General features: G+C 46.1%; 2 protein-coding genes and 3 non-coding genes across 12 annotated transcripts in view; all 5 read left to right on the top strand.

Moving 5' to 3' along the window:
• Positions 1-11467: 11467 nt before the first annotated feature.
• On the top strand, positions 11468-17953 carry rbm43 (RNA binding motif protein 43). 6 transcript variants are annotated; one of them, XM_078080787.1, is made up of 8 exons: positions 11468-11583; positions 12268-12326; positions 12692-12758; positions 13009-13078; positions 13436-13502; positions 13769-13827; positions 13946-14042; positions 14120-17953. In XM_078080787.1, the coding sequence occupies exon 8, from the start codon at positions 15748-15750 to the stop codon at positions 16696-16698; it is 951 nt and encodes a 316-aa protein (XP_077936913.1). In that variant the 5' UTR covers positions 11468-11583; positions 12268-12326; positions 12692-12758; positions 13009-13078; positions 13436-13502; positions 13769-13827; positions 13946-14042; positions 14120-15747; the 3' UTR covers positions 16699-17953. The 6 variants fall into 6 exon arrangements, 4 of the variants coding, with proteins under 4 accessions (XP_077936913.1, XP_077936915.1, XP_077936914.1 ...); XR_013450854.1 differs by lacking the exon at positions 12692-12758 and having other exon boundaries at positions 11483-11583; positions 14120-14228; XR_013450855.1 differs by lacking the exons at positions 13009-13078; positions 13436-13502 and having other exon boundaries at positions 11477-11583; positions 14120-14228.
• Positions 12054-12188, top strand: LOC120827121 (small nucleolar RNA SNORA9). Its single transcript, XR_005713348.1, has one exon. It is a non-coding gene; the product is annotated as a small nucleolar RNA SNORA9 (small nucleolar RNA).
• Positions 12802-12936, top strand: LOC120827119 (small nucleolar RNA SNORA9). The gene has a single exon (XR_005713346.2). It is a non-coding gene; the product is annotated as a small nucleolar RNA SNORA9 (small nucleolar RNA).
• LOC120827122 (small nucleolar RNA SNORA9) lies at positions 13546-13680 on the top strand. The gene has a single exon (XR_005713349.2). It is a non-coding gene; the product is annotated as a small nucleolar RNA SNORA9 (small nucleolar RNA).
• A 669-nt stretch (positions 17954-18622) lies between the features above and the next one.
• The window catches only part of myo1g (myosin IG), a 30836-nt gene continuing 23291 nt past the window's right edge, over positions 18623-26167 (top strand). The window contains exons 1-11 of one of the 3 annotated variants that reach the window (XM_078080785.1): positions 18623-18878; positions 20007-20112; positions 22172-22380; positions 22856-22949; positions 23172-23337; positions 24104-24157; positions 24305-24400; positions 24614-24730; positions 25017-25223; positions 25428-25573; positions 25668-25782. In XM_078080785.1, coding sequence (XP_077936911.1) covers positions 20018-20112; positions 22172-22380; positions 22856-22949; positions 23172-23337; positions 24104-24157; positions 24305-24400; positions 24614-24730; positions 25017-25223; positions 25428-25573; positions 25668-25782 — 1299 coding nt within the window. In that variant the 5' untranslated portion in view covers positions 18623-18878; positions 20007-20017. Of the gene's footprint in view, positions 18879-19033; positions 20113-22171; positions 22381-22855; positions 22950-23171; positions 23338-24103; positions 24158-24304; positions 24401-24613; positions 24731-25016; positions 25224-25427; positions 25574-25667; positions 25783-26167 lie in introns of those variants that run through there. The other 2 variants (XM_078080786.1, XM_078080784.1) reach the window with 2 other exon arrangements.

Below are 26167 nucleotides of genomic sequence, written 5' to 3'. Positions count from 1 at the left end.
ACCTCGCCAAGTGTTCTCAAATGTCCTCCCTCTTTTTCTCAGAGGACCGCTCTTTACGCCAACAATGGGCTTCTGCCTCTTCCCCTGCTTCCCCCGAACCACGGGGAGTCCTCAGATAAGACGGTGGGTTATTCTTTCGAACAAAGCCGCATTTGTCCGAACGTCGTCCGGGGCCCCGCGATGTTGCTCCGGCCACCGAGGGAGGAGTCTTTCCACTCCGTGCATCCCTCAGAGACATTCTCTTCTCATCTTGTTTTATGGACACGGGTGGAAGTGGGTCACCACGGTGCGAGATACGGGGTCTTTCTTACTGAGAAAAACATTGACGCCTCTGCGAGGGGACGATCCGATCCGCAGGTGGATCACTGACTTCCTGTCTGACAGGAAGCAGCACGTGAAGCTGGGGAAACATGTCTCAGCCTCTCGGACCATCAGCACCGGTTCCCCCCAAGGATGCGTTCTTTCCCCTCTGCTCTTCTCCCTGTACACCAACAGCTGCACCTCCAGCCACCAGTCCGTCAAGTTCTGAAGTTTGCGGATGACACCACCCTCATTGGACTGATCTCTGGTGGGGACGAGTCCGCCTACAGGTGGAGTCTGACCATCTGGTGTCGTGGTGCAGTCAGAACAACCTGGAGCTCAACGCCCTAAAGACAGTGGAGATGGTTGTGGATTTCAGGAGAAACAGAGCCCCACCCTCTCCCATCACCCCGTGTGACTCCCCCGTCACTATTGTGGATTCCTTCCGTTTCCTGGGCTCCATCATCACCCAGGACCTCAAGTGGGAGCTGAACATCAGCTCCATCACCAAGAAGGCTCAGCAGAGGTTGTTCTTCCTGAGGCAGCTGAAGAAATTCAACCTGCCAAAGACGATGATGGTCCACTTCTACACGGCCATCATGGAGTCCATCCTCTGCTCCTCCATCACCGTCTGGTACGCTGCAGCCACAGCCAAGGACAAGGGCAGGCTGCAGCGTGTCCTCCGCTCTGCAGAGAGGCTGATCGGCTGCAATCTGCCGTCCCTGCAGGACTTGTTCGCTTCCAGGTCTCTGAAGCGAGCTAAAAAGATCGTGGCCGACCCCTCTCACCCCGGACAAAACCTGTTTGTGCCCCTTCCATCTGGCAGGAGGCTGAGGTCCATCAGGACTAAGACCTCCCGCCACACCAACAGTTTCTTCACGTCGGCAGTCGGGCTCATCAACAGAGCCGGTCCCCCACTGACTGACTATAACACTCCACCGGTCACTCCCCTCCACACTGCACATGCCACTTTAACTGTCAATATTTAAACTTTTTAAATATTTTAAATTTTTAACTTTAACTTTATTCCCTTGTTTTATACTAACCCATAGCCTTATTCTACTAACCCATTGCATTAGCATTTCCATTTATGTTATTTTATTACTTGTGCACTGCTGTCTTGTTGTCTATTGTTTGTCTGTCACGCACCATCCGCCAAGACAAATTCCTTGTATGTTTGACATATTTTGGCAATAAATGTTTCCTGATTCCTGATTCCTGACGTGGCGGCTTGTGCGTTCGACTGAAGGCGAGGCAATTTATTTGGGCCGAGATGGCGCTCTGATGTAGCCGTGTGTCTCGCTGCTCTCGGGGAGTTCCCAAAGCAACATTGTATGATGTTTTTTTTTTTTACATTTTTACCCCTTTGGCGTGAAAACATTGTATGCCGACACAACACTGGGATCTGCACAACGTGCCTGACTCACGCTGCGCACTCCTCCGCCCTCTCATTCCCAGTGATTGCGGCCTGTCAGTGCCATTTTTGAATAGACATCAGTTTGATGTTGATTGTCGCGCCGCGCCCAGCCGGCTTTGATGCCGTGGTGCAGAACAAAAGTAAAGAAGTGGTGAGCGTCTTCTAAAACTGCGTGCATTCAACATGACTGATTACATAGCTTTTCTTAAGTCGATCCTTAATATGATCAGTTTATCTGCAGGCCTGAGCTGAGCTGGCTGAATGGGGCCTTGGTAATCGTTCTCCCCTTCACGGACAAAGAGCAATAATATCTAAAGTTGTTGAAAGTTTTTTTCTGGAACCAGACCTTGTGCTTAGGGCCTGAATTTTGTAATTATCTCCGCCGTTCTTGTGCCTGATTCAAATTGCTGAGCTAAGCGTGCACCCACCTATCTGCTTGTCTGTCTGTACTGAGAATGCAAAGTTATCGTCTCCCACTGCTGCCACTTCACATTGAAGGCGTTCAAATGGAAACACAGAGTGGCTTTTACTCGCAGGAAATGATCAAAAATGGCTCCACAAAATATGTCAGCTATATATAATTTTTATTTTCTTGACCGCAGCAGCTAAGAACTACTACTACTAGTGTAGGGTGCGGCACAAAGTCGCATCGCTGGTTCACAGTTACTCTTGCTTTGTATTTCTGACGCTGCTCAATCTTGATGGTGTATAACTTTTAAAAGGGCTGCTAGTTTTTCTAAATATTTGTAGTCATGCACAATTTGAATTTTAAGTGCTACATGCATTTCTGAGCAAATGTCTCATGACAAAATGTCCAAACTAATCATTTCAGCTGATCTACACACTCTTTCCTTCTTCGTGACTCAGATTTTCTTTTGAAAGCGAGCGATCTTTCCTTCGAGAAGCTTTTCTCTTCCTGCCTGGGGAGTAAATGTCGATGCAAGCGGCTTCTCCTTGTCGCTCGGTCGAAAGCAGCTGGTTCATTTAACCCGGTCAGAGGGTGCTGCACTGCTCCGCTTTCCCCCGCCGCCTCTTTGCTCCGCAGCCTTTGAGGTTTGCTGTGCGCAGCCTCAGTTTGGGATAAAATAGCATCCTGCATCTTTTACAGAACTCCTGTGATCGCTGCTGCGTGTCTCGCTGATTCTACTCGCTCGGTGGGAGTGCGTTTGTGCAAGAGAGAAAGACGAGAAGCTCATGTAACTGTCCGATATCCAAGGAGACTCCAAACATAGCTCAGCTTCTACAGGCGGCACATTGCCCGGCGATGTGAGCGCTGTGGAATACCACAGTGCCACTCGCCAAAGTGTGACAATCATCGCAGGGTCTTTGTGTGGATGGGAAGTAATAATAATACTTTTTATAGCGCTTTTCTTGGTACACAAAGACGCTTTACACTGTAAATCTAAGGGAAATGTTTACGACGACACTGTAAGACCTGGAATAATTAGAGAGGAATCATGTCTGCTGCTAGGCATGCAGTCATCAACATTTAGACAAGCTAGACGAATACATTTTTTAGGTGCTTTATGAAATTCCTTGGGAACATCTATTTAAAGAGAGGCCGAACCTGAATGTTGGCACGACAACGGTTCCCTTTGTAAAAAAGTAAATGGGGCTTTCCCATTTCACTTTGGATTGTTGCAGAAAATGGCAAACAAAGGTTATTGCTGATCGCGATAGCTGTGAAGGCCGACCAATGATGCTGTAGTATCATTACGTCACTTTTGTGGACCATTAAAAGCTGAATGTTAAAAGATACTGACACTTTTCTGGGTTTTAGGACATATTTATGCAGCCCTTAATTGCTTGTCCATACAAAAAAATCCATTTTGTTGTGACCAGCAGCTGTTTTGAGTCATTGTGGTTCCAGTTTGTAGTTCTTATTGCCAAATGGCATTTTTTGCAGGAGCTGGAAATATCCCCAAACTCTTCAACAATCTAAACCAGGAGGATGACGCTGCTCGTCTTCATCAACACCACACCAACATCTTTCCTTTGTGCAAACCAGGGTGTGTTCATGTTTTCCTTAAATATTGAGTGTAAAAGTGAACGATCCGGCAGACCGTGCGTGCCTCGCTGAGCTGAATCATGGGAACCAGAGGCTGATCCCCAGTGAACCCTGCTGGCTCCTTCACACGCGGGATCATGTGACCGAATGACACACAAGAGAGGTTTGCACTTGTACAGCATTCCTGGCCTAGTACACACACACACACACACACACATTTTTCAAACGATGTTTCTGCTCCTGAGAAGCGTTAAGCGAGTGCATTCCTGCACAGAGCCACATGAGTGGATTTAGGGTGATAACCGGAGGGACGGTTATGTAACGGCATTCTACAGGCGCTCGGACCGACCAACAGGATGGAAATGATCTGTTTTTTTAAGATTAATATGGGATTACAAAAACAGTGAATTTCGTGATTTTTATTAATGTCAAAGTGTGCTGTTTTCCAACAGTTGACATTTACTCTCAGCTTTGGTCGTTGACCTTTGGGCACCAGAGGTCGCAGATAGGCGAACCGGTGGTTTTTATGAAAGAATTTCCCAATTCTAATTCCTGGTTAAATGAGTGAACACAGGCTGAATGGGTTTAGTTTGTAGACGTGGAAGCGGGGACATTGCCGGCTGCAGGTGTCTCAGAGAGGGTCCACGTTACTCACTTTAAAAACACAGGAAGTCTGATGATGGCAATACTACGGGTTTGCTTCAGACTGAAATATCTCTATCGCTCCTGGATCAATACCATTTGCTGCAGATATTCATGGCCACCAGAGGATGAACCCAACTGACTTGGTTGAACCTCACCCGAAGGTCACATGCTTTTAACTTATGCTGTGTGTTCGGGACGAATCAGCACAACATTTTGTGCAAACATTCATGGTTCTCAGAGGATGAATCCTGATGGCTTTGGTGATCGCCTCTAGTCCCACGACGAGGTTGACATTCGTGGTTTGGAGTTAAATGTCGTTGCAACTATCTTGTAAGCATTGACCAAAAAATTCCAGCCGATACTCTTTGTGTCAGGAGGACTCATAATAACTTTCCATCATCACATATATTAAATTAATGTCTTGTCCAGACAAGGATTCCAGTATTCATTCAACGACCAAATATATATATTTTTATATTAGTGTTATTCTCATCTGCCTCAGCCGTACTTTTTAATATTTTCAGTAGCCAATAAAGCCAATATGTTTGCCTTAAAACATCACATCTTCAAATAAGTAGTTTCTGTCCTTCTACGTGTGAAAAAGTGGTGATGGTCGCAGGACACTGAAACTTGTAAATCAAGTAGAAAACTATGTTTCACTGTACATTATGTAAGGAGGAATATTCCTCATGACGGCCTCTCTCTCAACAGCTGGCCGTGATGGTTGGATTCCACGTCCTCTGTTAGCGGAGCCTCTGGGCATAATTCTGCATGACCTGCTGCAGCTCACTCAGTCTACGAGGATCAAATAGTGAACACGTGAAGGGGACTGGTGAGTTACATGAAAATAGTTTATGAGGTTAGCACAGCTGAGTTATTACTCAGTATACACAAACACAAGCACCCTTACTTATTGTCTCTTTCAGCAGGTATCAGGACATATGACAGAAAAAGACAATAAACATATAATAATGAATGTTTAATTTACAGGAAAAAAAAGATGGAAACAGATAAAGTGAGACTTGAGGATGTAAAGCGACATGGAAATCTAAACTGAATCTAATCTAAAGTCGCTGTTGCAAGGTTTGCATTCATGACAGATTAAGTGAGGAGCTGCCCCTGGCTACCTGCCCCATGTCGGGAGCCATTTTCTCTGAATAATCATCTTGCATCTAGGAACTTTGCATCTCCGTCTCTAAAAAGTCAACACAGACACACTGGCTGTTTGCCTCTATGGGAGACTGGGTGACCTCTACACCGTAACAGCTGGCAGCGCGCGTACACATAAAACCCACAGATATGAAACATAAAGAGAAGAAACAGCTGATTTGCCCTGACTGTTCTGAGAGAACTGATGCAGTTTGTACTGATTTAAGCTCTTAGCAGCACATAGAGGTGTAATGGTGGCCACAATGGTGGCTGCCTGTGACGCTGCCTTTGAAAACAAGGGGCCCAGCGACGGTACTCTGGTCACAAGTGTTTCCGATATAAACATCAAACGTGAGCCGAGCGCTTCCCAGCAGCACGTTGTGTTTCTCGGGCCGGGCCTCCTGCAGATGTGCTCTGTCGCTGACTCCAGTGTGCGTGGCTAATTATAGCAGCTCGCCACCCATGGCGGCTTCACACATCTGGTTTCATGTGCTTTAATCGCTCGTTCGTTTCCGACGGGATCCCACTGAACAAAGTTCACTAAGAGGCAGCCCTTGTTTTTTGTTATTTAATCTGGGCTCTCTGCTGTTTTTGCACTGGAATGTGACAGGAGGTCACGCGGCTTACTCTCGATTTATTGCTGAGTAATAAAAAACAGGTCACTTCTCTAAGCTGTCCACGTGTGCCATTTCTTGAACCCCCATAATAGGCGTTTTTCAGACCGAAAGCAGAAGCTAAACAACCGAGAGACGGAACGTGGTCGGTCAGAGCCGACTAGGTCTGAGACTAAATAAAGCACAATTTGCATAAGCAAAATCCCCGAGCCAAAACAGGACCTCTGCAGCTTGTAGCGGTGCAAATAGGTGGAGTTGGGAGACCAGGGCCTATTCAGCCATGGATGGATTCCGGCAACAGATAATAGACTTAAGGACAGATCCCTGCACCCTGACCCCTCTGTCGTCAATGACAGCCGTGATCGCTGAGCGGAAGACTCGGTGACTTGGAAACCTGCCAGGAGATCAGAGTTTGTGAGCGCGCCCGTCTGTGATGCTCTCATTGATCCGCTGATGTCAGCTGATTAGTGGTTAGCCGATGGGTGCGTGGTGGAAATTTCCACTCATCAGCTAACCACAACCGGTGCTGTGAAATATAAACCTGTAGAACCAGCGGCGCGGGGCCCAGCGGTGCATAAAACACTTGATCTAATATGAGTTGATTTACCTAATGATGAAGAGGCCAAAAAAATGACACGTTACCATAGTTATGGGCTGTTCCCCCCCGGCCTTGGTCTCTGGTATATAGTACTATATATAATATATATGTATAAAACATCCAGGACTCTAAACAGTTACTCATTGAGGAGAATATAAGGAGAAAATAATTTAGTTTTAGCTGTGAATACCTCCGATTATATTTTATATTTAGTATTTACTAAAATACCGCGCTCTGAGGGTTTGTCTGATGGAGCAATGCAGAGCAGATCACATTGTATTGTGTTTTAGAAAGCTCAATACTGACTTTACAATCATATTTGATTTTTTTTATAACATCCATTATTTGGGGGGTTTTCTGCTGCGCTGATTGAGAAGCTATAGACCCAATGAATGGAAGCAATGTGAAACCCACGAGTAGTCCCCGTCTGTCGCTCTGGTCTCCTAATGAACTCAGCAGGATCTCAGCAGCTCATTTACAGTGACAAGTACTCAGTCAGAGAGGGAAAAGATCATCTGATAGAGTCACTGACGCGTTCAGTCGCATGGAGAACAGCTGAGAACAAACCTCCTCCTTCTCAAGTCTCTTTTTACCGTAAAAGGATTAAATCCATGAGAGAAACAAGAATAATTTAAAATCCCCCCCCGAGCGGAGCCCCTGTGTTCCTCCCAAAAACGTCCCTGCATGGGCGCCATCAGCAGCTGGACGCCTGGCAGGCGACGCGCTGACACAGCGGCTCCAGCCGCACCGCCCACAGGTAGGACACAAACCGGCAATTATGAGCGACAGATCAGCATGTGCCGTTCCCGGACCTCCTCCCTCTAACCTGGCGTGCTGTCCAGTTCCACCCCCCACCCCCCGTGTCTGCCTCCTTGCATCTACTTCACAATTACTGGCAGTCTGGTGGAGCGATAATTACTGCAGCAATCAAATCAGGCTGCAGATCCGCTGTGCTTCTGCTCCGGTGTGTCTGGCAGGCTGCTGCTGCTCTGATGAGGGCCAAGAGACGAGGACGCCATGTTACGGTGCGCTTCTAAGGGCCTCGCCCATCCCCTCCTCCCTGCTGCAGATAAACACTCAACCGCTGTACAGGACTACTCAACACGTCACATCCAAAAACAAATGTGTGATCATTGTTACATGGTTGATATGTAACTCGGATCTCTTCTACACGCCTGCTGATTGTAATACCCACAAACTCATAATAATGTTGCTTTCATTTTCATTTTAAAAAGTAAAGTATGCGTGGCATCATGTAAAATGGATCCAGCAGGAGGCGGGTGTGTCAATGCAGGAGACGCAATGTTTTCTACTTGTTATTGTTGCCAGGAAGCAACAAAAGCTCTTTCAAGTCATATTTGTCTTGCAGAATTTTATGAGTTTGGGCCTAACGAAGACTCATTAAAATGTGACAACAGGAGCCTGTTGCCACACATGTTTCAGTGCGCCTCGATAGAAGTCCTGCAGCCGACTATACGTAAATGTGCACTTATCGCTGATGCCTCTGATCCATTTGTGCTGCTGAGAAAGTGAACGCCGAGACTCTGAGATAACACTGGATTTAAAAATAAAATAAAAGCCCAGTGGTGACTTGTTGCTCGCTCGTGAAGTGGATTTCAAAGGGAAGACAAAGCCCCGCCCCCGTGTCATGTGATAAGGCCATTGGAGACGCTGGACTCCCCAGATAATCTCCTGAGGCCGAGTCACACGGGGGGAAAGTCATGCAATGGAAAACTACTTCCTACGTCCTCCATTGAGGTTCAAGAGGTGTAATCAGCAGAATGTACTACGGTTGTGTCTCTGCATGTTTTACTGACACTGCGTCCCTCCAGATAAATAAAGTTTTATCTTATTATCAAAAGTAAAAAGTCTTCATTCTTGTGCTGTTGTATAGAATAGATGGATTATTAAACTACTCTGCTCACTAGTAAACAAATACTGGAGCCACTTTAAGACGTTTTGTACGCTACAGGGTGAATTAGTGCTTCTTATCATACTCCATATGCTTATTTCATGTAATTAGCAAAGAGTACGTACATATCACATTTATTTATGCTCCCCTAGAAAGTAAAATGTAGCCTTTTAGATCTGGTGGCTTAGAAGTATAAAAGAAATACTCAGAAATGCAGTGAAGTGCTTTGCTGAATGTACACAGATTAACCTCCTAAACCCTCACTATGTTTTAAATGGATACTTTTTTTTCTTTTACTTTTGGTGCATACTGCAGCCGCCCTGACAAAGTGTGTACCGGTGCGTGTAGTATGCATTCAAAGGGGACATTCTACTGGCTTGACTTTTGGACGTCATGCTCATCAATAGGCCGCCCCAAAGGATTGTGGGTCAGAGGAGCCGGCTCGCATCCTGCAGAGTGGCTCCGGATGTGGTCGGACATGTTTTACATGCTACGTAACGGGACAAACATTATGTTAGAATGCACTGAAGCTCTGCAGGATCCACGGTGACTAACAAACAATGTGCAGCCGGGAAATGTCCAGAAGATCCCAGAGTTTGAGGAGCCTGAGCTAGATTTGACCACATGGTGTGCACTCAATCCAGAAAATGAAGTCTTTAGGTGGTGTATCCTGACGCTGATTAAAAGAAGCTTCATGAATCAATGTAATGGTGCAAATGGATTATAATTTGTGTCAGAGTCAGAAGCCTTACTAGATCAGAAGCCCAGAGCGTTTTTTTATTCTTTCAAAGGATTTAGTGATTCATTTATCAAGTGTTTACATAACCCCGCTCTTCAAATGTGAGAATTTTTTGCTATCCATTTAGTCTCAGATAAGGTGGCATCTCATAGCACATCACTCATGTCGGTCAGCTTGTTGAAGACACACACACTTTGGCAAACACACACACACACACACACACACACAAAGGCATTATTCACATGCCGACTCTAATGCCGCTTACATAACTCGCCGAAGTCTTAAAATGCTGAAAGCAACCCTCTTGTTGCTTGTAGCTGGAATAAAAGCTGCATTAAGACTCTCTCTCTCTCTCTCTCTCTCTCTCTCTCTCTCTCTCTCTCTCTCTCTCTCTCTCTCTCTCGGCTCTCTCATTCCTTGAGAAATTTAGAGGTCCGGTTGATCTCATTGTGCATGTTTTTCTATTGTTGTTGTTATTATACAGACATGATGGGATGAGGACGCGGTGGGAATGTCCCAATGGGCCTTTTGAAACGATACCCTGGCCTTTCCTCATTCAAAGCTCCAACAGAGCCCAGATCTGCGATGGCGCCACTTTCTTGTTGTCATAAGGGACACAGACGTTCCTGTAAAGGCCCGAGTCACACAGAGGAACAAGAGGAGCAGCTGAGGCGGCTCGTGTTTGGGTCCAAACACACATTCAGTGTGAAACACTGGTCAGCTGGGCATCACTGCGGCCAAACAAAGCTGAGATTCATCCCGCGGCGGGCGGCCCAAGCAGGAGCCTGCTCCTCTATGGCTCCTATTGTTGAGCGGGAACGCAGGGTGAGTCATCCACCACGAGCAAACCGCCTCGTGGGGGCTCCCGACTCCCACCAGCATCGGCTGTCCGCTTTGCTCATCAGAGCCCTCCTACAAGCTGCAGTGGCTCCAGAGCGCTTCACACACCACGCAGATGGTTTCACCCTGAGATCCCGTGGAAACAATCTGGGAAACTGTTGCTCAATTAAACCTGTCAACAATACTAGAAATGCACAACAACTTGCAATTTCCTCAAAAAAATGTGGTAGTTTGTCTTATAAATGAGCTGTATGATTCCAGAAATCAATGTTATTACTCCACATGAGAAAATCGAATCGTAAGTTCATGGAAATTTCCATTCTGTCCGTTATTTTCTACGTTATGTTGAAGGTGAAGATCTTTCCATTGGTTGTCATTGTGGAATGTCCTCGTGAAGGAGTGAGTTTAGTAGGCGTTGCATGAATGTAGTACAGTCAGAGGTCAGTTTACAGACGGCTGTACAGACACAGCATCAGAGACTTCAAACTCAGATCGATATCTTTGGTATCGTATCGCTCCCTGCTGGGGACCCTGTGAACTGCCGTAAATCCTCAGAAACCACAGGCTGCATCCAAGAAGGAGGAAACCTACATATAAATAAGGAAAGGGCTGGTGAGGAATTATTCTCCTGCTGGGATTCTGCCAGATTTCCCTTTTGGTTTGGTTGCCACAGCCAGAAATTGAAGTGGCCTCTTTGAAATGATAAGAAAGGAGCGAGGGGGAAACTAGGATCTTTAAGTCCTACATCCAAAGGAATTACCACAGTTCTTTACAGATGGATACGGATGGATCTAAAGACCCTGAAACACGCAGAGCCGCAGCAGCAGGAAGATACTTGGTGATTTCTGTGTGTTTGCAGGTGACATGAAGGCCTTGAGTTATTTCCTCACACTTTTTGTGGCCCCTGCCCATATTGGAGTTGGACTTTGAAGAGGAGAAATAACATGAATGTAAGTCCGAAGCTAATGTGGTGATTAAGGGACACGTCAAAAAGATATGCCACAATTATTCAGCAAGAGACGTTTTAAGCAGACTAGACTATGCGGAATAAAATACCAGTAATGTACTAAATAAAAGTTGAACATGTGGAAAACTTCCTTGCGAGTATTTTGGAAGACTGAAAACTAGAATTAGTGCTTTTGTTTGGGTGCTTATTTTATTTTACATCCAACGTAAATCCAAACTCCAGATTAGTGGGTGGCGCTAATGCACCACGAGCGGTTTTCCAACTGCCATTAAATGCCAAAGAAGAAGAAGAAGAAGAAGAAGAAGAAGAAGAAGAAGGAGACGTCACGCATAGTATAAATGACGTCACATCCGGGCAGCTAGGTCTGTTGAGCAGTCGGAGCACCACGTGAAAGGTAACGTAAGCGAAAAAAAAGATCCGTCTCCATCCAACCGTAATGTTACATGCCATCGGTTTCTGACATCGTGAAACTATTTGAAGTTTAAAGTTGTAATGAAATTAAACTGTTGTTGAGGAAACAGTCAGTTAAAAGACCAAAGTGACGTCTGTCCGCTCTACAGCGCTCTGTCGTTTTTACACAGCTGGTATTTAGTTTATATATTAATTTACTGACCTGTATATACATGTACTATAGAGCTTATTTAATGTCATATTTGACTCGTTCAGTAAGTTATTTATGCCTGTCATGAGCGGAGCACGTGCGCTCACTCGCTGCTGTTATGAGCCCTCGCGCGATGTAGTCTGTGTGGACCTCATCCAGTGAGGTCTGTGTGGACCTCATCCAGTGAGGTCCGTCCTGTGTGACGTAATTAGTCTGTGTGGACCTCATCCAGTGAGGTCCGTCCTGTGTGACGTAATTAGTCCGTGCAGACCTTTCCAGCGAGGCTCAGCCTGCCGTGGCTCTGTCCTTTCCTGTAGTGTCTGCTAGAGAGACGTGAGGCTGTTTGAGGCCCTGCTGTGGCCCCTCGCTGCAGGGTTATAGGAAAACCTCAGACACGTGGACAGGAAACCTCCATCTGTTGGTTAAAGGAAACCAGTCCAGGTTTCAATCTGTGTTCATTCTGTTTACCTCTTGTAGTCATGGACGTGATGGAGTCCAGTGAGGGGACCCCGGGCCGTGAAGGAACGAGTCTGCAGGTACAGCACAAATCGCTGTATACGATTGTAATTTGTTGAAATGACTAAGTACACCTCTTTGAAGGTATATTGATATTTAGTCTCACTAAAGCTGGTATCTTAATGCCGCCACTGATTTGAATGTATTAAACCATTTGTATATTATAACTTATGAAGTATGCAAGACATCACAAATGTTTGGAGAATTTGCCTCCTTTGTTTCAATAACAATCTGTCTTGATTGCTTTATACTATTGACACCATGTATACATGTGTGCTCATAACTGCTTTACGTGAGCGATTTTAAGTCTAATGTCCCATTATTTCCACTACTGTATCCCTGAAGGAAATGTCTTAATTTTTTTAATTAAATTAACTCTTTACAGGACCGCAGAGATGAATTCCTCAGACATGACTTGAACGCTGGTACTCAACTATGACTGAGTTGCTAAAGTAAGTTTAGTCATATAGCTGGTGGTGACGGTGCATTGGGTGCGTGCAGACCTTTCCAGCGAGGCTCAGCCTGCAGTGGCTCTGTCCTTTCCTGTAGTGTCTGCTAGAGAGACGTGAGGCTGTTTGAGGCCCTGCTGTGGCCCCTCGCTGCAGGGTTATAGGAAAACCTCAGACACGTGGACAGGAAACCTCCATGTGTTGGTTAAAGGAAACCAGTCCAGGTTTCAATCTGTATTCATTCTTATTGTAGTCATGGACGTGATGTGGGAGTCCCGTGAGCCAGTGAGGAGACGCCGTGCCGCGAAGGAACGAGTCTGCAGGTACATCACAAATAGCTGTTTACGAATGTAATTTGTTAAAATCACTAAGTACACCTCTTTGAAGGTATATTTAGTCTCACTAAAGCTGGTACTTTAATGCCACCACTAATCTAATTTGAATGTATTCAACATTTGTATATTATAACAAGACGTCACAAATGTTTGGAGAATTTGCCTCCCTCTTAGTTTCAATAACATTTTGTCTGATGGCTTTATACTATTGACACTATGTATACATGTGTGCTCACAACTGCTTTACGTGGGTGATTTTAAGTACTTAGTCACATATTTCCACTACTGTGTCCCTGAAGGAAGATATGTTTTTTTTTTTTTAATTTTTATTAAACTTCTTTACAGGACCGCAGAGATGAATTCCTCAGACCTGACTTGACAGCTGGGACTCAACTATGACGGAGTTGCTAAAGTAAGTTTAGTTTTATAGCTGGTGGTGACGGTGCATTGGGTGCATGCAGACCTTTCCAGCGAGGCTCAGCCTGCCGTGGCTCCGTCCTTTCCTGTAGTGTCTGCTAGAGAGACGTGAGGCGGTTTGAGGCCCGGCCGTGACTCTTTATGGCCTGGTTATAGGTAAACCTCCGACATTTACTGTCTTGTGCTTCCAGACGGATGATGTTCTCAGCTTGCTGCTCAGTTGTCTCTTCACTCTTTAATCCTGTTTTTTTTGCTGCACAGGAACAGATTCCAGTCAAATCTGAGGCCTTGAGCTGCCGTTGAGTCCACTTACGCCATTGGTATGTTATCCTGAATGTTTTTTCTTAACTGAAAATTAAGCATAGAACATAAACTTGTAGCGTTTATTGAATTTCTTAATCCCTAACGTTACTTATTTTATATTCCTCACTTTTTCAGTGCACAGCTTCCAGCTGGGTTCAATGAGCCGTTTCATGGTCTTCTGCTGTGTTGAACCGGAGAACTAAAAGTGTCCATAAGCAGAACTTTGACGCAGGTGAGCATGCAGTATTCAAACAGGCTGATGGCTTATTTTTTACAGTAAAAAATTGATAATATTTTATTTGTTTGCAGATTTCATCAGAGTTGGAGAGTTCATCTGCTGAAGGAAAACAAATGTAGCATTTCTGTGTACAGTTGCTGTTATTCTGCTTCTAAATATAAAAAACATTCTTGTAATGGCTTCCCTGGTCTTTCTCACGTTGGGTTTAGTGAAATGATGTTAGTTGATGTGCTGTTGGCTCAATGTTTTGGTGAGTTCTGCATTAGACCGTTAAGGCCACTCGCCTTTGACAATGCAGAGACCAGACGTTTAACTTTCACTTGCTCAACAAGAACACTGTACGGCACCGAAGAACTTCATACATTACAGCACTGGTGCCGCTCACATGCGCTGATGGACACGTTGGTCAGACAATGAGGGACAAGTGGAGGCTCTGCTAGTTAAAGGATTTTTGGGCCAATGTTGGATTGCGTTCAAATAACTGTCCTTGCTGTCTTCATAAAGGGTTACACATTTTATATTTCAATATGATTACGAAGTTGACAAATTAAACCTTGACGTACATGTATAGTATCCAATAAATTCTAGTTTGTAGTAAACTCTACATTAACAGTAGAGGACCAATTTAGTTGAGGCTGATTCTCTCAACGGACGTGCTGCACATATGTAACTGAGTGCCACATTGAGGTACAAAATATGGGTTATGGGCAAGTTTAAAATCTCAGTAATCCAAATGTTCCATTGAATCTGATAGTGATGAGCCATGCATGTATCCTGTTAAGCCAGAGATGTGGTTTGAAATGTTTAACATAATGCTGAAATCAATCTGGTAATTTTATTGCACCACCTGACAGCCTTTTTTCCCCCCTTTGGGCTTATTGTTGCCTACTTGATCAACCATTGCTCAATCCTACAGTTGCAAAGGTTTCTAATTTATCCCCCTTTATAACAGACGAATATGAACCGAATTACTAGTTAAAGGCTCCCTGCCTGTCAACTCATTAGACAATCACTATAAAACGCAGGAATCCTCACACACAAGCTCTTTTTCGAGTTAAGCTGCATTCGATTTGAGGCCATGCAGCTGGACCGTGCACCACTTTAACTTATTTAAATGTAAGATGCAATTTATTTTTATTTTATTTGGAATCGTCGAAACTGAAAATGCACCGGAAGTGACGACACCACTTTCACTTTCATCCGCGCTCACAAAACGTAAGTTCATGGAAGAGAATGAACTATAAAGTAAGTATAATGGAAGTAAGTTACCTGAGAGCTTTGGTGCGTCGATTCATGTATTTATCAGTAATAACACTGTTCGCATGTAAAATAAATACAAGCTGACGTGAGTTCCCGCGGTAAACTGTTTACGTCTTTTCTCTTTTCAATCCGCGACGAATCAGCTTTTACAGGTGATGGACTTATACAAAGAACATGTACAGACGTGTTATTAATACACGTTTCAATCAATAATACGGACACGTGTAGAACTCGTGTAAAACAAACCGCAGGCAGAAAACCACAAAGGCAGGTTCACGATCATACGTCACGTTCTTGTTTCCACAGTTGCGCGCGAGTCTCTTTGAAAGACGTCTCGTGTGTTGGCGGTGAACCGTGGCCCGTCGACGTCACCTGAGAGTGTTGAGGTAATTGAGCTCGCCATGTTAGGTCCGACCAGTCCTGCTTTTGGAGACGCCTCATGCGCCTGTTTCCTGTGTCTTCCTCCACCTCTCGCTCTCAGATGGACTTACCAGTGGAGGCAACGGTGCGCTTGGACCTCTTCCCCAACAGGGCGGAGGTGCGAGACGTCCTCAGGTCGCATGGCTTGGCGTTGACGGATGTGAGCAGCGATCGGGTGCGCGTGAAGGGCTCCCTTTGGAGCCTGAGGGCCGCGAGGGCCCCCTTGGAAGCGCTTCTCAGCAGGCGAGCCATCTCTCGGGATCCAGAGGCTTCCTCCGGAGCCATTTCCAAACGCCCCGCCGCCGAGCGCTCAGCGCCCCGAGACCAGCCTCCGCGTGCTTCGCCGCCCTCTCCGGGCGCCACCTCGTCTTGGGCTTCTCCACCCGTCAAACATCCATCCTCTCCAGATCACGGAGCTTCCGTTTCTCCACCACCGGACCAGCGCGGCTCCTCCGGGCCCAGAAGAGAGTCCGTTGTGGTCGACGTGGACGTTTTCAGGTACGCAGACCGGCTCCGTAAAAAGAACATTGAAGAAATTCTGTCCAGCCATAATGTGGAAATGGAAGCGCAGGAAGTCGGCGAAAGCTGCGTCGTCGCTTTACTGGGGAAGAGCGCAAGAACAGCTGCCGGCAAACTGCAGAGCCTCATGAATGATCTCAGCGTATCGCTGCGCACACAGGACGTTCCTCTGGAGGACATGGGTCGGGAAGGTCACGCTCTTTCCACGAGGATTCGTGCAAAGGGAGACGTTCACCAGTCGGTGGTGGTGTGGCCGCTGAACGACAAGCTTCACCTGATAGGACCGTCCGCCGAGAGCCACCAGTTGAAGCAGAGGCTGCTGGGTAGGGCGGACGGATGCGCGGCGAGGACAGCGGAGACAAACTCCAGGAGTAGAAGCAGCTCTCTGCCGGTCCAACGCAAGGACACAGGGGGGGATGGCGGCGCCGTGGCGAGGTACCAGGGGGTCTGAAGCGAAAGGATATAAGGAAGAAGTGAGGATCCTTGAGAAAATGAAAGATGATGAGTGAAGTGCTCTTCGTGAAGGCAGAGACAGCACTCAACACGTTCTCTTTGCACTACGTTGACGTTGTTAGCACTATATCTTCTTCCTGTTAGGAGTCGAATGGCGGCGTCTTGTTGTCTAACAGGTGTGAGTACGCGGTGATTTATAGTCTGATTAGGGACGATAGCAATTACTGATTTATGTCTGAGGAAGTTGCAGTTTATTGCTTTGTTAGAGTTCAGAAGAAAAAAAAAACTAACGCCACTTAAGCGTCTATTTACAGAAAATATGAAGCTATGTATCGTTAGCAACTGGTTAGCTTAGCACACACAGGGGGGAGGTGCAAACTTTGCCCTCCAGAACCATCTAGAGCTTCAACCGGTGATGTCCTGGGAACAAAGCCCACTGTTTCCAGGGGTAGCCTGTTTCTATTTGTACACAGATACAGCAATATACCGTATTTGTAATAAATCGAAATAGGAAAAGGATGTTGTTTAGTCTTTTTTAAAGACTCCTTCCTTATTGATGAAGTGTAACATTTGAATGGTTCAGTCGGATTAATGTTGTTGTGTTGTTATGTATTCAGACCTCAACCTGAACAGACGGTTACGAAATCAGCCTGAGAATATATCAAGGATTAGAGGACTTATGTCTCAACAAGATTTGGAAAAACTTGTCCATGCATTCCAATCAAACAAAGAACTTACTTCAAATCCTGCACTTGGTTCATAAAGCACTGAAGGGTTTAGGCCCAGTGGTTCTGATCTGCTGAATTGTGGTACTTTCAACTACACTGCAAATTGTACTCTATTTTAGTTTTTAACATTGTCATTTTTATCTTTTATGTTTCAATGAATGTTCTTAACTGTTTTTAAATCTCTTTGCTTTTGTGTTTGTTTTGGATATTTTATGTGAAGCACTTTGAATTGCTTCACATAAAATGTTCTGTACAAATAAAATTGCCCTGCCTTAGTGCAATAAACTGATATTATACTGACTGAAATATGATATGCTTCTGATATCGAACGTTCTACTCTAATCAAGCAAAAATAACATTCATTCAAGTTATTTTGCTCACGCCAGTTATTATCTGATATAAATCTCCTGTGTTTTGTTATTGCCAGTTGCTCTGACTATAAACGTCGCTGATGAACTGAATGGCTAAGACAAAATTTATGTGAATTGTAAAGACTGAAGAATAAAAATAGCGATTCATTCAATACTAACTGTCATAGTTACGTTATCTGGTCGTCACTTGTAGCTGTTTTTTTTCCTCAATTTTTCTAATCAGAACTAGTGTTTATGTTGCACAATTTGTTTTGTGTTCTACTGGGAGCAGAGCAGCCTGACAGCAGCAGCATGGGAGGACCTGCGGCCCCTCTCTTTCACACACAGGGGGGCAGAAGGAGCTGTACAGAGCCGGGGGTCCTGTAGGGGGGGTCGTTGTCTAGCTTCACCATCATCATCCCGTCTCCCACCACCTCCGCACTGCTGCCCTTCTTGATCGGTTTGTTTGCAGAACAGACTTCTGTAAAAGATGGCTGATGCCACCACAGAGTCCAAAAAGGTCGTCAGCAGTGCTGCCTGATCTCCAATGTACCTCCGTGTCCTCAGCAGATAGAGTCCGCTATGACCCTGTGAAGTAAAGTGCATTTGTGTTGTCAGTCTAGTCCAGCCTATTGCCCAATTGACCTTATAAGATCTGTCATTCTGGATGTCCATTCCTTGGATTTTGACTGGTTCCAGGAAACCGTTTTCCCTGGCGGAAGTCCATCTCTTTGCTTTTACCAGAGTTGTTCTGGAGACGGTTCTGCTGGCACCGCCCCATGAAGTCCTGGTTCACTTCCCTTTATTCTCTGTCATCGCCGTCAGAAATGAGGCCGGCTCTCACATCCCTATACTGTTAAGTCCAGTATCCTTGCAGAGAGCTGCACTCTACTTGTCACTGAAACACCTGAACGCATCATCTAAATGGGGACAGAAACAGAAGTGAGAGGAAGCGGGACCAGGAGGGGAACTGCTTACTGAAGAGGAGGATCTAACTCCAAAGAGTATTTACAGGAAGAGTAACTAAACGTTGGACTGGACACAATAAAAACTGAACTTCAGGCTAAAACGTCAGTCAAGCCACAGATTCTCTACAGTAGGTATGTGTATTTCTGACTAATTATTTCTGTTTCAGCTTGTTACCATTTCTTGTATCACGGATGTATTAAGGACATCGTTCTAACAGGGCTGCACCGGTGACTAAAACAATGACTCCTTGCATTTAACCGTTAAAAGTGTGATCGGAAGGCTCTCCGCACCCACACAGTCAGTGCTGTGGGTTTCCCCTCCGAGTCCTTGGCAGTCACCATGGCATCTAAAACACATAAGCTGCCCAACGATTCATTATTTGGAGCGGACATTTTCATCCTTGCAACATTATTTTAAAGCCAAAACCAGGAAGCATAAAGATAACGGTTTATTAGGAGGATTTGTTTGTTCACCCAAGTGATTGTAGTGATTATGCATCGCATCACAGTTCAAAAGCAACTTCATTACTGCATCAGTTTTCAGTTTCAGTCATAGAGCGGAATCACACCCATACTCTGAAAAGTCCAGGGTGAAGAATTAGTCATCACTCCCGTAAACGCTCTGGATTTACACAAACCACCCCCCCCCCCCCACACACACACACACACACACACACACACACACACTTACATTTGTCCTACATGACAAACAGCCCCCCCACTGAGAGAAGGTTTCTCACGCTGCAGCCTGACTGTGGGAGCCGAAGCCCCTCAGGGACACGTTGTACTGCCAATGCAAAGTCAAGAAAGGAAATGCCACGATCCGTCCCACGAGATAAAGGCAATTTTTTCACCCCCAAATTTGGGGAAGGTTAACCGCTTGTTGCCAGGCAGAAAGCCTGTTTCCGGGGAGGAAAGCCGTAGACAAGTGAAGGCCTTTTGCGGCAGGAAGAGAGCGACATGTGGGAGGATGCAGCGACGTGTGAGCTCTTAAAGATAGCCTGGTGCCATTTATATAGAGCAGGGCACGGGCTGACTGACAGGGTGACGTGCTGCAGCGTGTAGAGCACAGCGCACGCCCTCGATCCACTACAGCGCCGGTCACGCCCACAGCACACACACACTCACACACACACACACACACCACCGGGGCCCCAGAAGTCGAACCATACTTCTCTTTCTTCCTCCTTGGGCGGTTTTCTGTTCCTCTACGTCTCGCCCGTCCACTGTTTTCTTTTTCTTTTGGTGTGTTCGGTGAAGACGGACAGGGGATGGCGGAGCTGGAGGGCCTCGAGTTCGGGAAGTCGGACTTTGTGCTGCTGGATGAGGTGACGATGGAGCAGTTCATGGAGAACCTGAAGCTGAGGTAAGCGGCGTGAGATACTGTGAAGAGGGGAGGAAGAACCCGGATGTCGGCCGCCAACGCTGAATACACACCTCATGTATTAGGGAATAACAATGCTTATATTACATAGTGAGATGTATATTCTGATACTTAAATGGATCTGACATCAACCTAATTTATCCCAGTAGCACTAAACCACCAAGATGACATCATCTAGGCGGGTCGGGTCGAGTGAGACATGAAGATGAGACATGAGGGGGAAAAAGAGACGGCGAGGCGTCACTTCTAGCTTTCCCGCTTTGGGAGTTTGGTTTGAACTTGTGGTTGATGTGATCATCAGCGCACTGCACACCGGCTGCCATGTGAGGGCAAATGGAGCACATGTCAAACCCCACGCCGCCCCTGTCCCCGATCCCTGGGTCAGTTTATGAGCAGATGTCCCTTTTCTGGGGTCTTATGTGGTGACCTTTTTACTCTCTCTCTCTCTCTCTCGCTCGCTGTGTGTGGGAAATGCTTTTGGAACTTTACACTTGTCTGTCTCAGAGTCCAGTCCCGTCCAGTCTCACTTCCTCAGTGTCTTTCGCAGTAGGCATCATGTCCTCAGTTGGGACTGTCAGAAATCACAGTCATCTCAGGACGAAATGTGAAACGTCTTGATTGAGCTGTAGATTTGGGGGAAACAGAAGTCTCTGTGGTCCAGTGTCGGTTGGACAATAATAATGATGAGCTTGGATTCAATACACAGCTTGATCAGACTTGTCAGCCGGCACTTAAGTTTGCGCTGATGTTTGTTTTTGTATCAGTGTTCTTTACTTATTTTACAGTACTGATACCTATGAACCATGTCGGCCTCTCTGTCAGCAGAACGCCACCAAAAGCTAAACATTTGTGGACGGAGGCGCCTCGTTTCTGATCTGTTGCCATGGTTACCAATGATCAACACTTGATTGGACAGTTTAAAAGTTTTCCACTAACGGTACTTAAGGGGTGAAACTGATATCTTCAATGTGACAGTGAACTGTAACATTCACAGGGACCAGAGGATTTGTGATCTTTGATTTACACCTCGTGTCAGATGTAGTCTCACATGTCTCACATGAACTCTTGTTACCGATTGGTCAACAGATTGCCAGGAAGAAGACTGGACGGACTTCTCTTTATTTGTTTCGCCCCAAACCCAACTGTTGCCACGAGGAGCGTCTCTCTGTAGCGCCACTGGTTGCTGGTTTAAGGGGTGGCGTTAACCATTCGTGAGAAACAAATAGACATGTATAAAATCCTCTTGACTAACGGTGCATTCAGGCTCTTCTAGTTGTCTCAAACAATGAACAGTAATTAAGCAGGACAACAGACAACTGTGTGCCGATAACACATACAGTCTATAGGACGTGTAACATTGCCACAACGTTTCACATGCAGGATTTAGGATGACAGGAGATAATAGAATGAAAAGGATAAAATCAGTAAAATAAGATAAGAAATGTACGATATCTCTGGTTGCATTTCCAACATCTGCTTGCTAGCAAGAACCAGATGAATAAACAGCTGACTCTACTGGTTGCGTCCTCTGAAGGTCGTTCAGCGGCGTTTTGATGAAATTAGAATTCAACCCGTAGATGATCGTTCCCCTGGCCTGCCACAGAGTTCACGTGTGACACGTGAAACAATACTTTATTTGGCTTCATTGACTCTTGTGACACGTCAGTTTTACCTCTCACAGCTCAACAGAACCCCATGAGGTGACACAAGGCTGTGCCGCCCTTTGTACCGCAAGTTTCATTTCCTGCTCTTGTTGTGTCCACACGCTTGTCACTTCCTGTCAGGAAGTTACGTGTCATGTAAAGGTGCATGATCTTTTGTGGTTCAAGCTTCTTTTTTTCAGCATTGATGGTAAAATGCCTTTGAGGTTGAACTTCTGTTTTTTACTTGTAACTTAACGTCTGAATAAATGCAGCAACATAGAGTATTTAGAGACGTGGCGTGCAGCCCCAGCATCTTCATAGGTGACACATCCAGCATGTGATATCTCTGCATGCATGTGAAGTATGCCACCAGCGTGCCCTTTGTTTTGTTTGCACAGGTTTGAGAAGGGCCGCATCTACACTTACATTGGAGAGGTAGTCGTCTCCGTTAACCCGTACAGACGGATGGAGATTTACGGCAAAGACACCATTGATGCGTACCGGGGCCGGGAGCTGTACGAAAACCCTCCTCACCTGTACGCAGTGTCTGATGCCGCCTACAAGGCCATGAAGAGACGGGCCAAAGACACCTGCATTGTCATATCAGGTCTGTCACACTCGCCTGCTGCTGCCTCAGAGTGTACACGGACCTCGCACACTTTCAGTTCATGCATAGCTCCATTATCTGACGCGTTCACCTTGGAAAGTGATCCTGATAACACATGTGAACACAAAACCTCTGGATGGATCAGTGTGTCTTTTATCATCACCTCTGGCGATGTCCTTGTTTGGCCTGTGTGTGGCGCCAGATGAAGGGCCGTGACATAACCCACACGCCGCTCTGCCGCCTTGAGCTCAACATCACATTTCTATTTCTTGTTGGGTCCGTCTCAAAGAATATGTACGCAGCTTTTTATAAGACAAAAAGTTCATTAAATATTCACATTATAAACGTGTACGTATGCTACTATATATACACACACATACAATGCTAACATGTATTATGTATACTTATATATATGTGGTGATCTGTTGCATCAGTGACATCTTTTGTCGTGAAACGTGTGTGTTTTGTCATTTAGGCGAAAGTGGGGCAGGAAAAACAGAAGCCAGTAAATACATCATGCAGTACATTGCAGCCATCACAAACCCGAGCCAGAGGGCGGAGGTCGAGAGGTGAGTGTTGCTTACTGATAAGTAGAACTACAAACTCCTTAAATCAGTGCTGAAATCGGAAACGTACATTTCTGTCCTTAAATCAAAGTCAAATAGGTTGTTGGATCGCGGTGGCGTTAACGTTAATCTTATTGCTGAATTTCTTTTTCTCTGACCCCATTTCCACCGTTATGATCGCCGTGTCTCACACGTTCCCCATCAATGGTTCCCACGATGATCCAGCGTGAAGAACGTGCTGCTCAAATCCAACTGTGTGCTGGAGGCCTTCGGCAACGCCAAGACGAACCGCAACGACAATTCCAGCCGCTTCGGCAAGTACATGGACATCAACTTCAACTTCAACGGGGAACCGACCGGAGGGCACATCAACAACTACCTGCTGGAGAAGGTGGGCAGGATGGATGATGGCCTTGACCTTCTCGGGTCCAAGGAACACACAAACAAACTAGTTATAACTCGTCGGAGACGCAACGATCCCACCTCTGAAAGAAAGTACAGGAAAGTTTATCTTCCCTCCAGAAAATGAGTGTTTCATGAGGTGATGACAAAGAGGTGAGAGGGAACATCCGTGAATAGAATGTACCTGTGAAGCCGACGTGCTGCTGCTGTTGTTGGGTGTTAATAGTCGCCCCGGGGCGCCGTGATGCCGCTGTATTAATCCACTGTCTGGCACTCATAGCTGGTGTGAATCGTGGTGTAAATGTTTGGGCCATGCTTCATTTTCAGAGGGCAGGAAGAACCACGCTGTTCCCAATAGGTTATAGATGTAGATGAGTTTGGGTCTCAACACAAAGCTATTACAGTAAAAAACACCGACGGTGAGGATTTGGTTGCTTGGTCGTGGGTTTGTCCTGAACGTGGGTCGATCCGCGTTTTGGTCCCTCAAAAACGAAAGCACAGGGCAGTTATCTTTAGATGTACGATTTGTCACTGACATGAAGCAAACTTTTTGCGTGTGGACTCGCAAACTTTTTTGTTGTTACGTAGCAAACTCACTCACGCTATTGATATTATTTAGCTTAATATAAATTTAGAACCATTTAGATTAGTTGAAAGCAGTTCAGGTCTGTTGGGCAGCCAATGCAGGACCCGGCCCAACCTACAACACGGCAGTTTGAGAGTGTGTGATGAGGATGGATGTCCTCCTGTTTCAGTCCAGGGTGGTGCAGCAGCAGAACGGGGAGAGGAACTTCCACTCCTTCTACCAGGTAAGCTTCAATCTGTGCTCCTACACATGCCCAGAGGGAGGCCAAATCAAATCCAATCAAAGATACTGTATTGCCGCATTCCTGCACAATGAACCAAATCTGTTAAATTGGATCTGAACTCGCATGTTTGCTTGACATGTTTCACAGTTGTTGCGTGGAGGCTCAGATGAGCTGCTGCAGTCGTTACATCTACAGAACGATCCTGCTGCTTTTATTTATACCAAAGAGGGAGCTGCAACTGCTGTGAGTTTGTCACCTCTACACTTTTAGCTGCAGACAGGATGGGCTTTTTGAGAAACGGCTATTGGTGCGAAATAAAACCATCTTCTCGATAAACACATTTGCAATAAATCATTCGCGAAATAATTCCATCCAGATGCCCCCTTCTGAACTGCGGCTCATATTCTTTTGACTGATGATGATAATCCCAAATCCTTTTTTTTTTGCTTTGTTAAGACCTCCAACAACGACCGCGCAAGCCACAAAGCAGTGATGAGTGCCCTGGAAGTGATCGGCTTCTCAGCAGAGGAGATTAACTCAATTTATCAGATCCTGGCTTCCATTCTTCTGCTGGTGAGTCACAGCATGCGGCGCTCAAAATAGGGAAAGGTCATCTAGGACTAAAACTATTATATATGTGTATCACGGCTGTCGTCCTTAACGCGTCAATCTATGCAACATAGTGCCCGAGATGAAAGCAGTAAAATATTTTAACGCAGTTGACCCCGGAAACAAATCCACCACTGTGTATAAAACAACGAAAAACAAAGAAATCGTGGCATTAATTAGTTCATTCAAAAGCATCCAGTGGTGATGAGATCGCGGCTCTGCAATGAACCCTGGCCGCTCCGTTTCTCAGGGAAACCTCCAGTTTGAGAGCGATGGCGAGAGCGTCCAGATCCTGGGCCTCGAAGCCGTGGGACACGTCTCTGAGCTGACGGCCACGGAGGCGGACAGCGTCCGCAAGAGCCTGCTGTTCCGCACCGTGGCCACCGGGGGCGGCGAGGTCATCGAGAAGGGCCACACGGAGCAGGACACCTGCTGTGGAAGAGATGCTTTCGTCAAGGTGCTGTAACACAGACCGTGCTGCACAATCAGCAGCCTGTCAGGATGAGATTCCTGCTCAAACAGGCCGTGATCGCTCTGCAGGTTCTTTAGGAAAAGACAATGATGTCAACATCACCACTGTGACACACCGTCTTTCTGGCTCATTTTCAGTGTTGCGTCGTTTCAACCCCCGTTGTTCCCTCTCTCCTCCGCCCGTCCTCAGGCTCTGTATGAGAGGCTCTTCGGCTGGATTGTGAGCCGCATCAACAGCGTTATCGAAGTCAAGGACTACGACCCGGTGCTCCACGGGAAGAACACAGTGATCGGCGTGCTGGACATCTACGGCTTCGAGATCTTTGACAACAACAGGTCTGTGCTGCCGCCGCGCTTACATATCACGGGGGGGGGGGGAAGAAAGCGGCGACGCCGTCGCTCAGGTGTTTGCTCCTCTGCTGTCGGACAGTTTTGAACAGTTCTGCATCAACTACTGCAACGAGAAGCTGCAGCAGCTCTTCATCGAGCTGATCCTCAGGCAGGAGCAGGGCGAATACCAGAGAGAGGGCATCACCTGGCAGCACGTGAGCAGCACACACAGGCACAGACACTCGAATGCGATACGTGCACAGAAAAACACTCACGTGCAGATCCGTTGCTGCTCAGCTGTCTGCCTGCGTACCTCGTGAAACTCAAGCAGAAGGATTCTGCATCCATTCCCCTCATTTACAACTCGTACATATTTGTTTGTGAACACAAAGAGTCACATGTCATAAATACCTCGCCAGCGTTACTTCAATCTTGACATGTGCATGACTTTATAACATTCACAAGGGAAGTGGAGGAGCCAGTGTTCTCCAGTAGGTGTCTCTAATGCATCGTTTATGGATTCAAACCACTGTTTGAACAGAAAAGGCCTTCTGGCTACATAAACATCACTCTAGGTGCCAGTCGCATCCGTGCATACTT

The sequence above is a fragment of the Gasterosteus aculeatus genome, chromosome 10, assembly GCF_964276395.1.
Source record: "Gasterosteus aculeatus chromosome 10, fGasAcu3.hap1.1, whole genome shotgun sequence".
NCBI classification, from domain to species: Eukaryota; Metazoa; Chordata; class Actinopteri; order Perciformes; family Gasterosteidae; genus Gasterosteus; species Gasterosteus aculeatus.
The sequence above is the reverse complement of the archived record's forward strand: the minus strand, read 5'-3'. Positions and strand labels throughout refer to the sequence as shown.

Bases quoted from the DNA above. Each gene is read 5' to 3' on its own strand.
- rbm43 (XM_078080787.1), top strand. From the start codon at position 15,748: ATGCGCCTGTTTCCTGTGTCTTCCTCCACCTCTCGCTCTCAGATGGAC.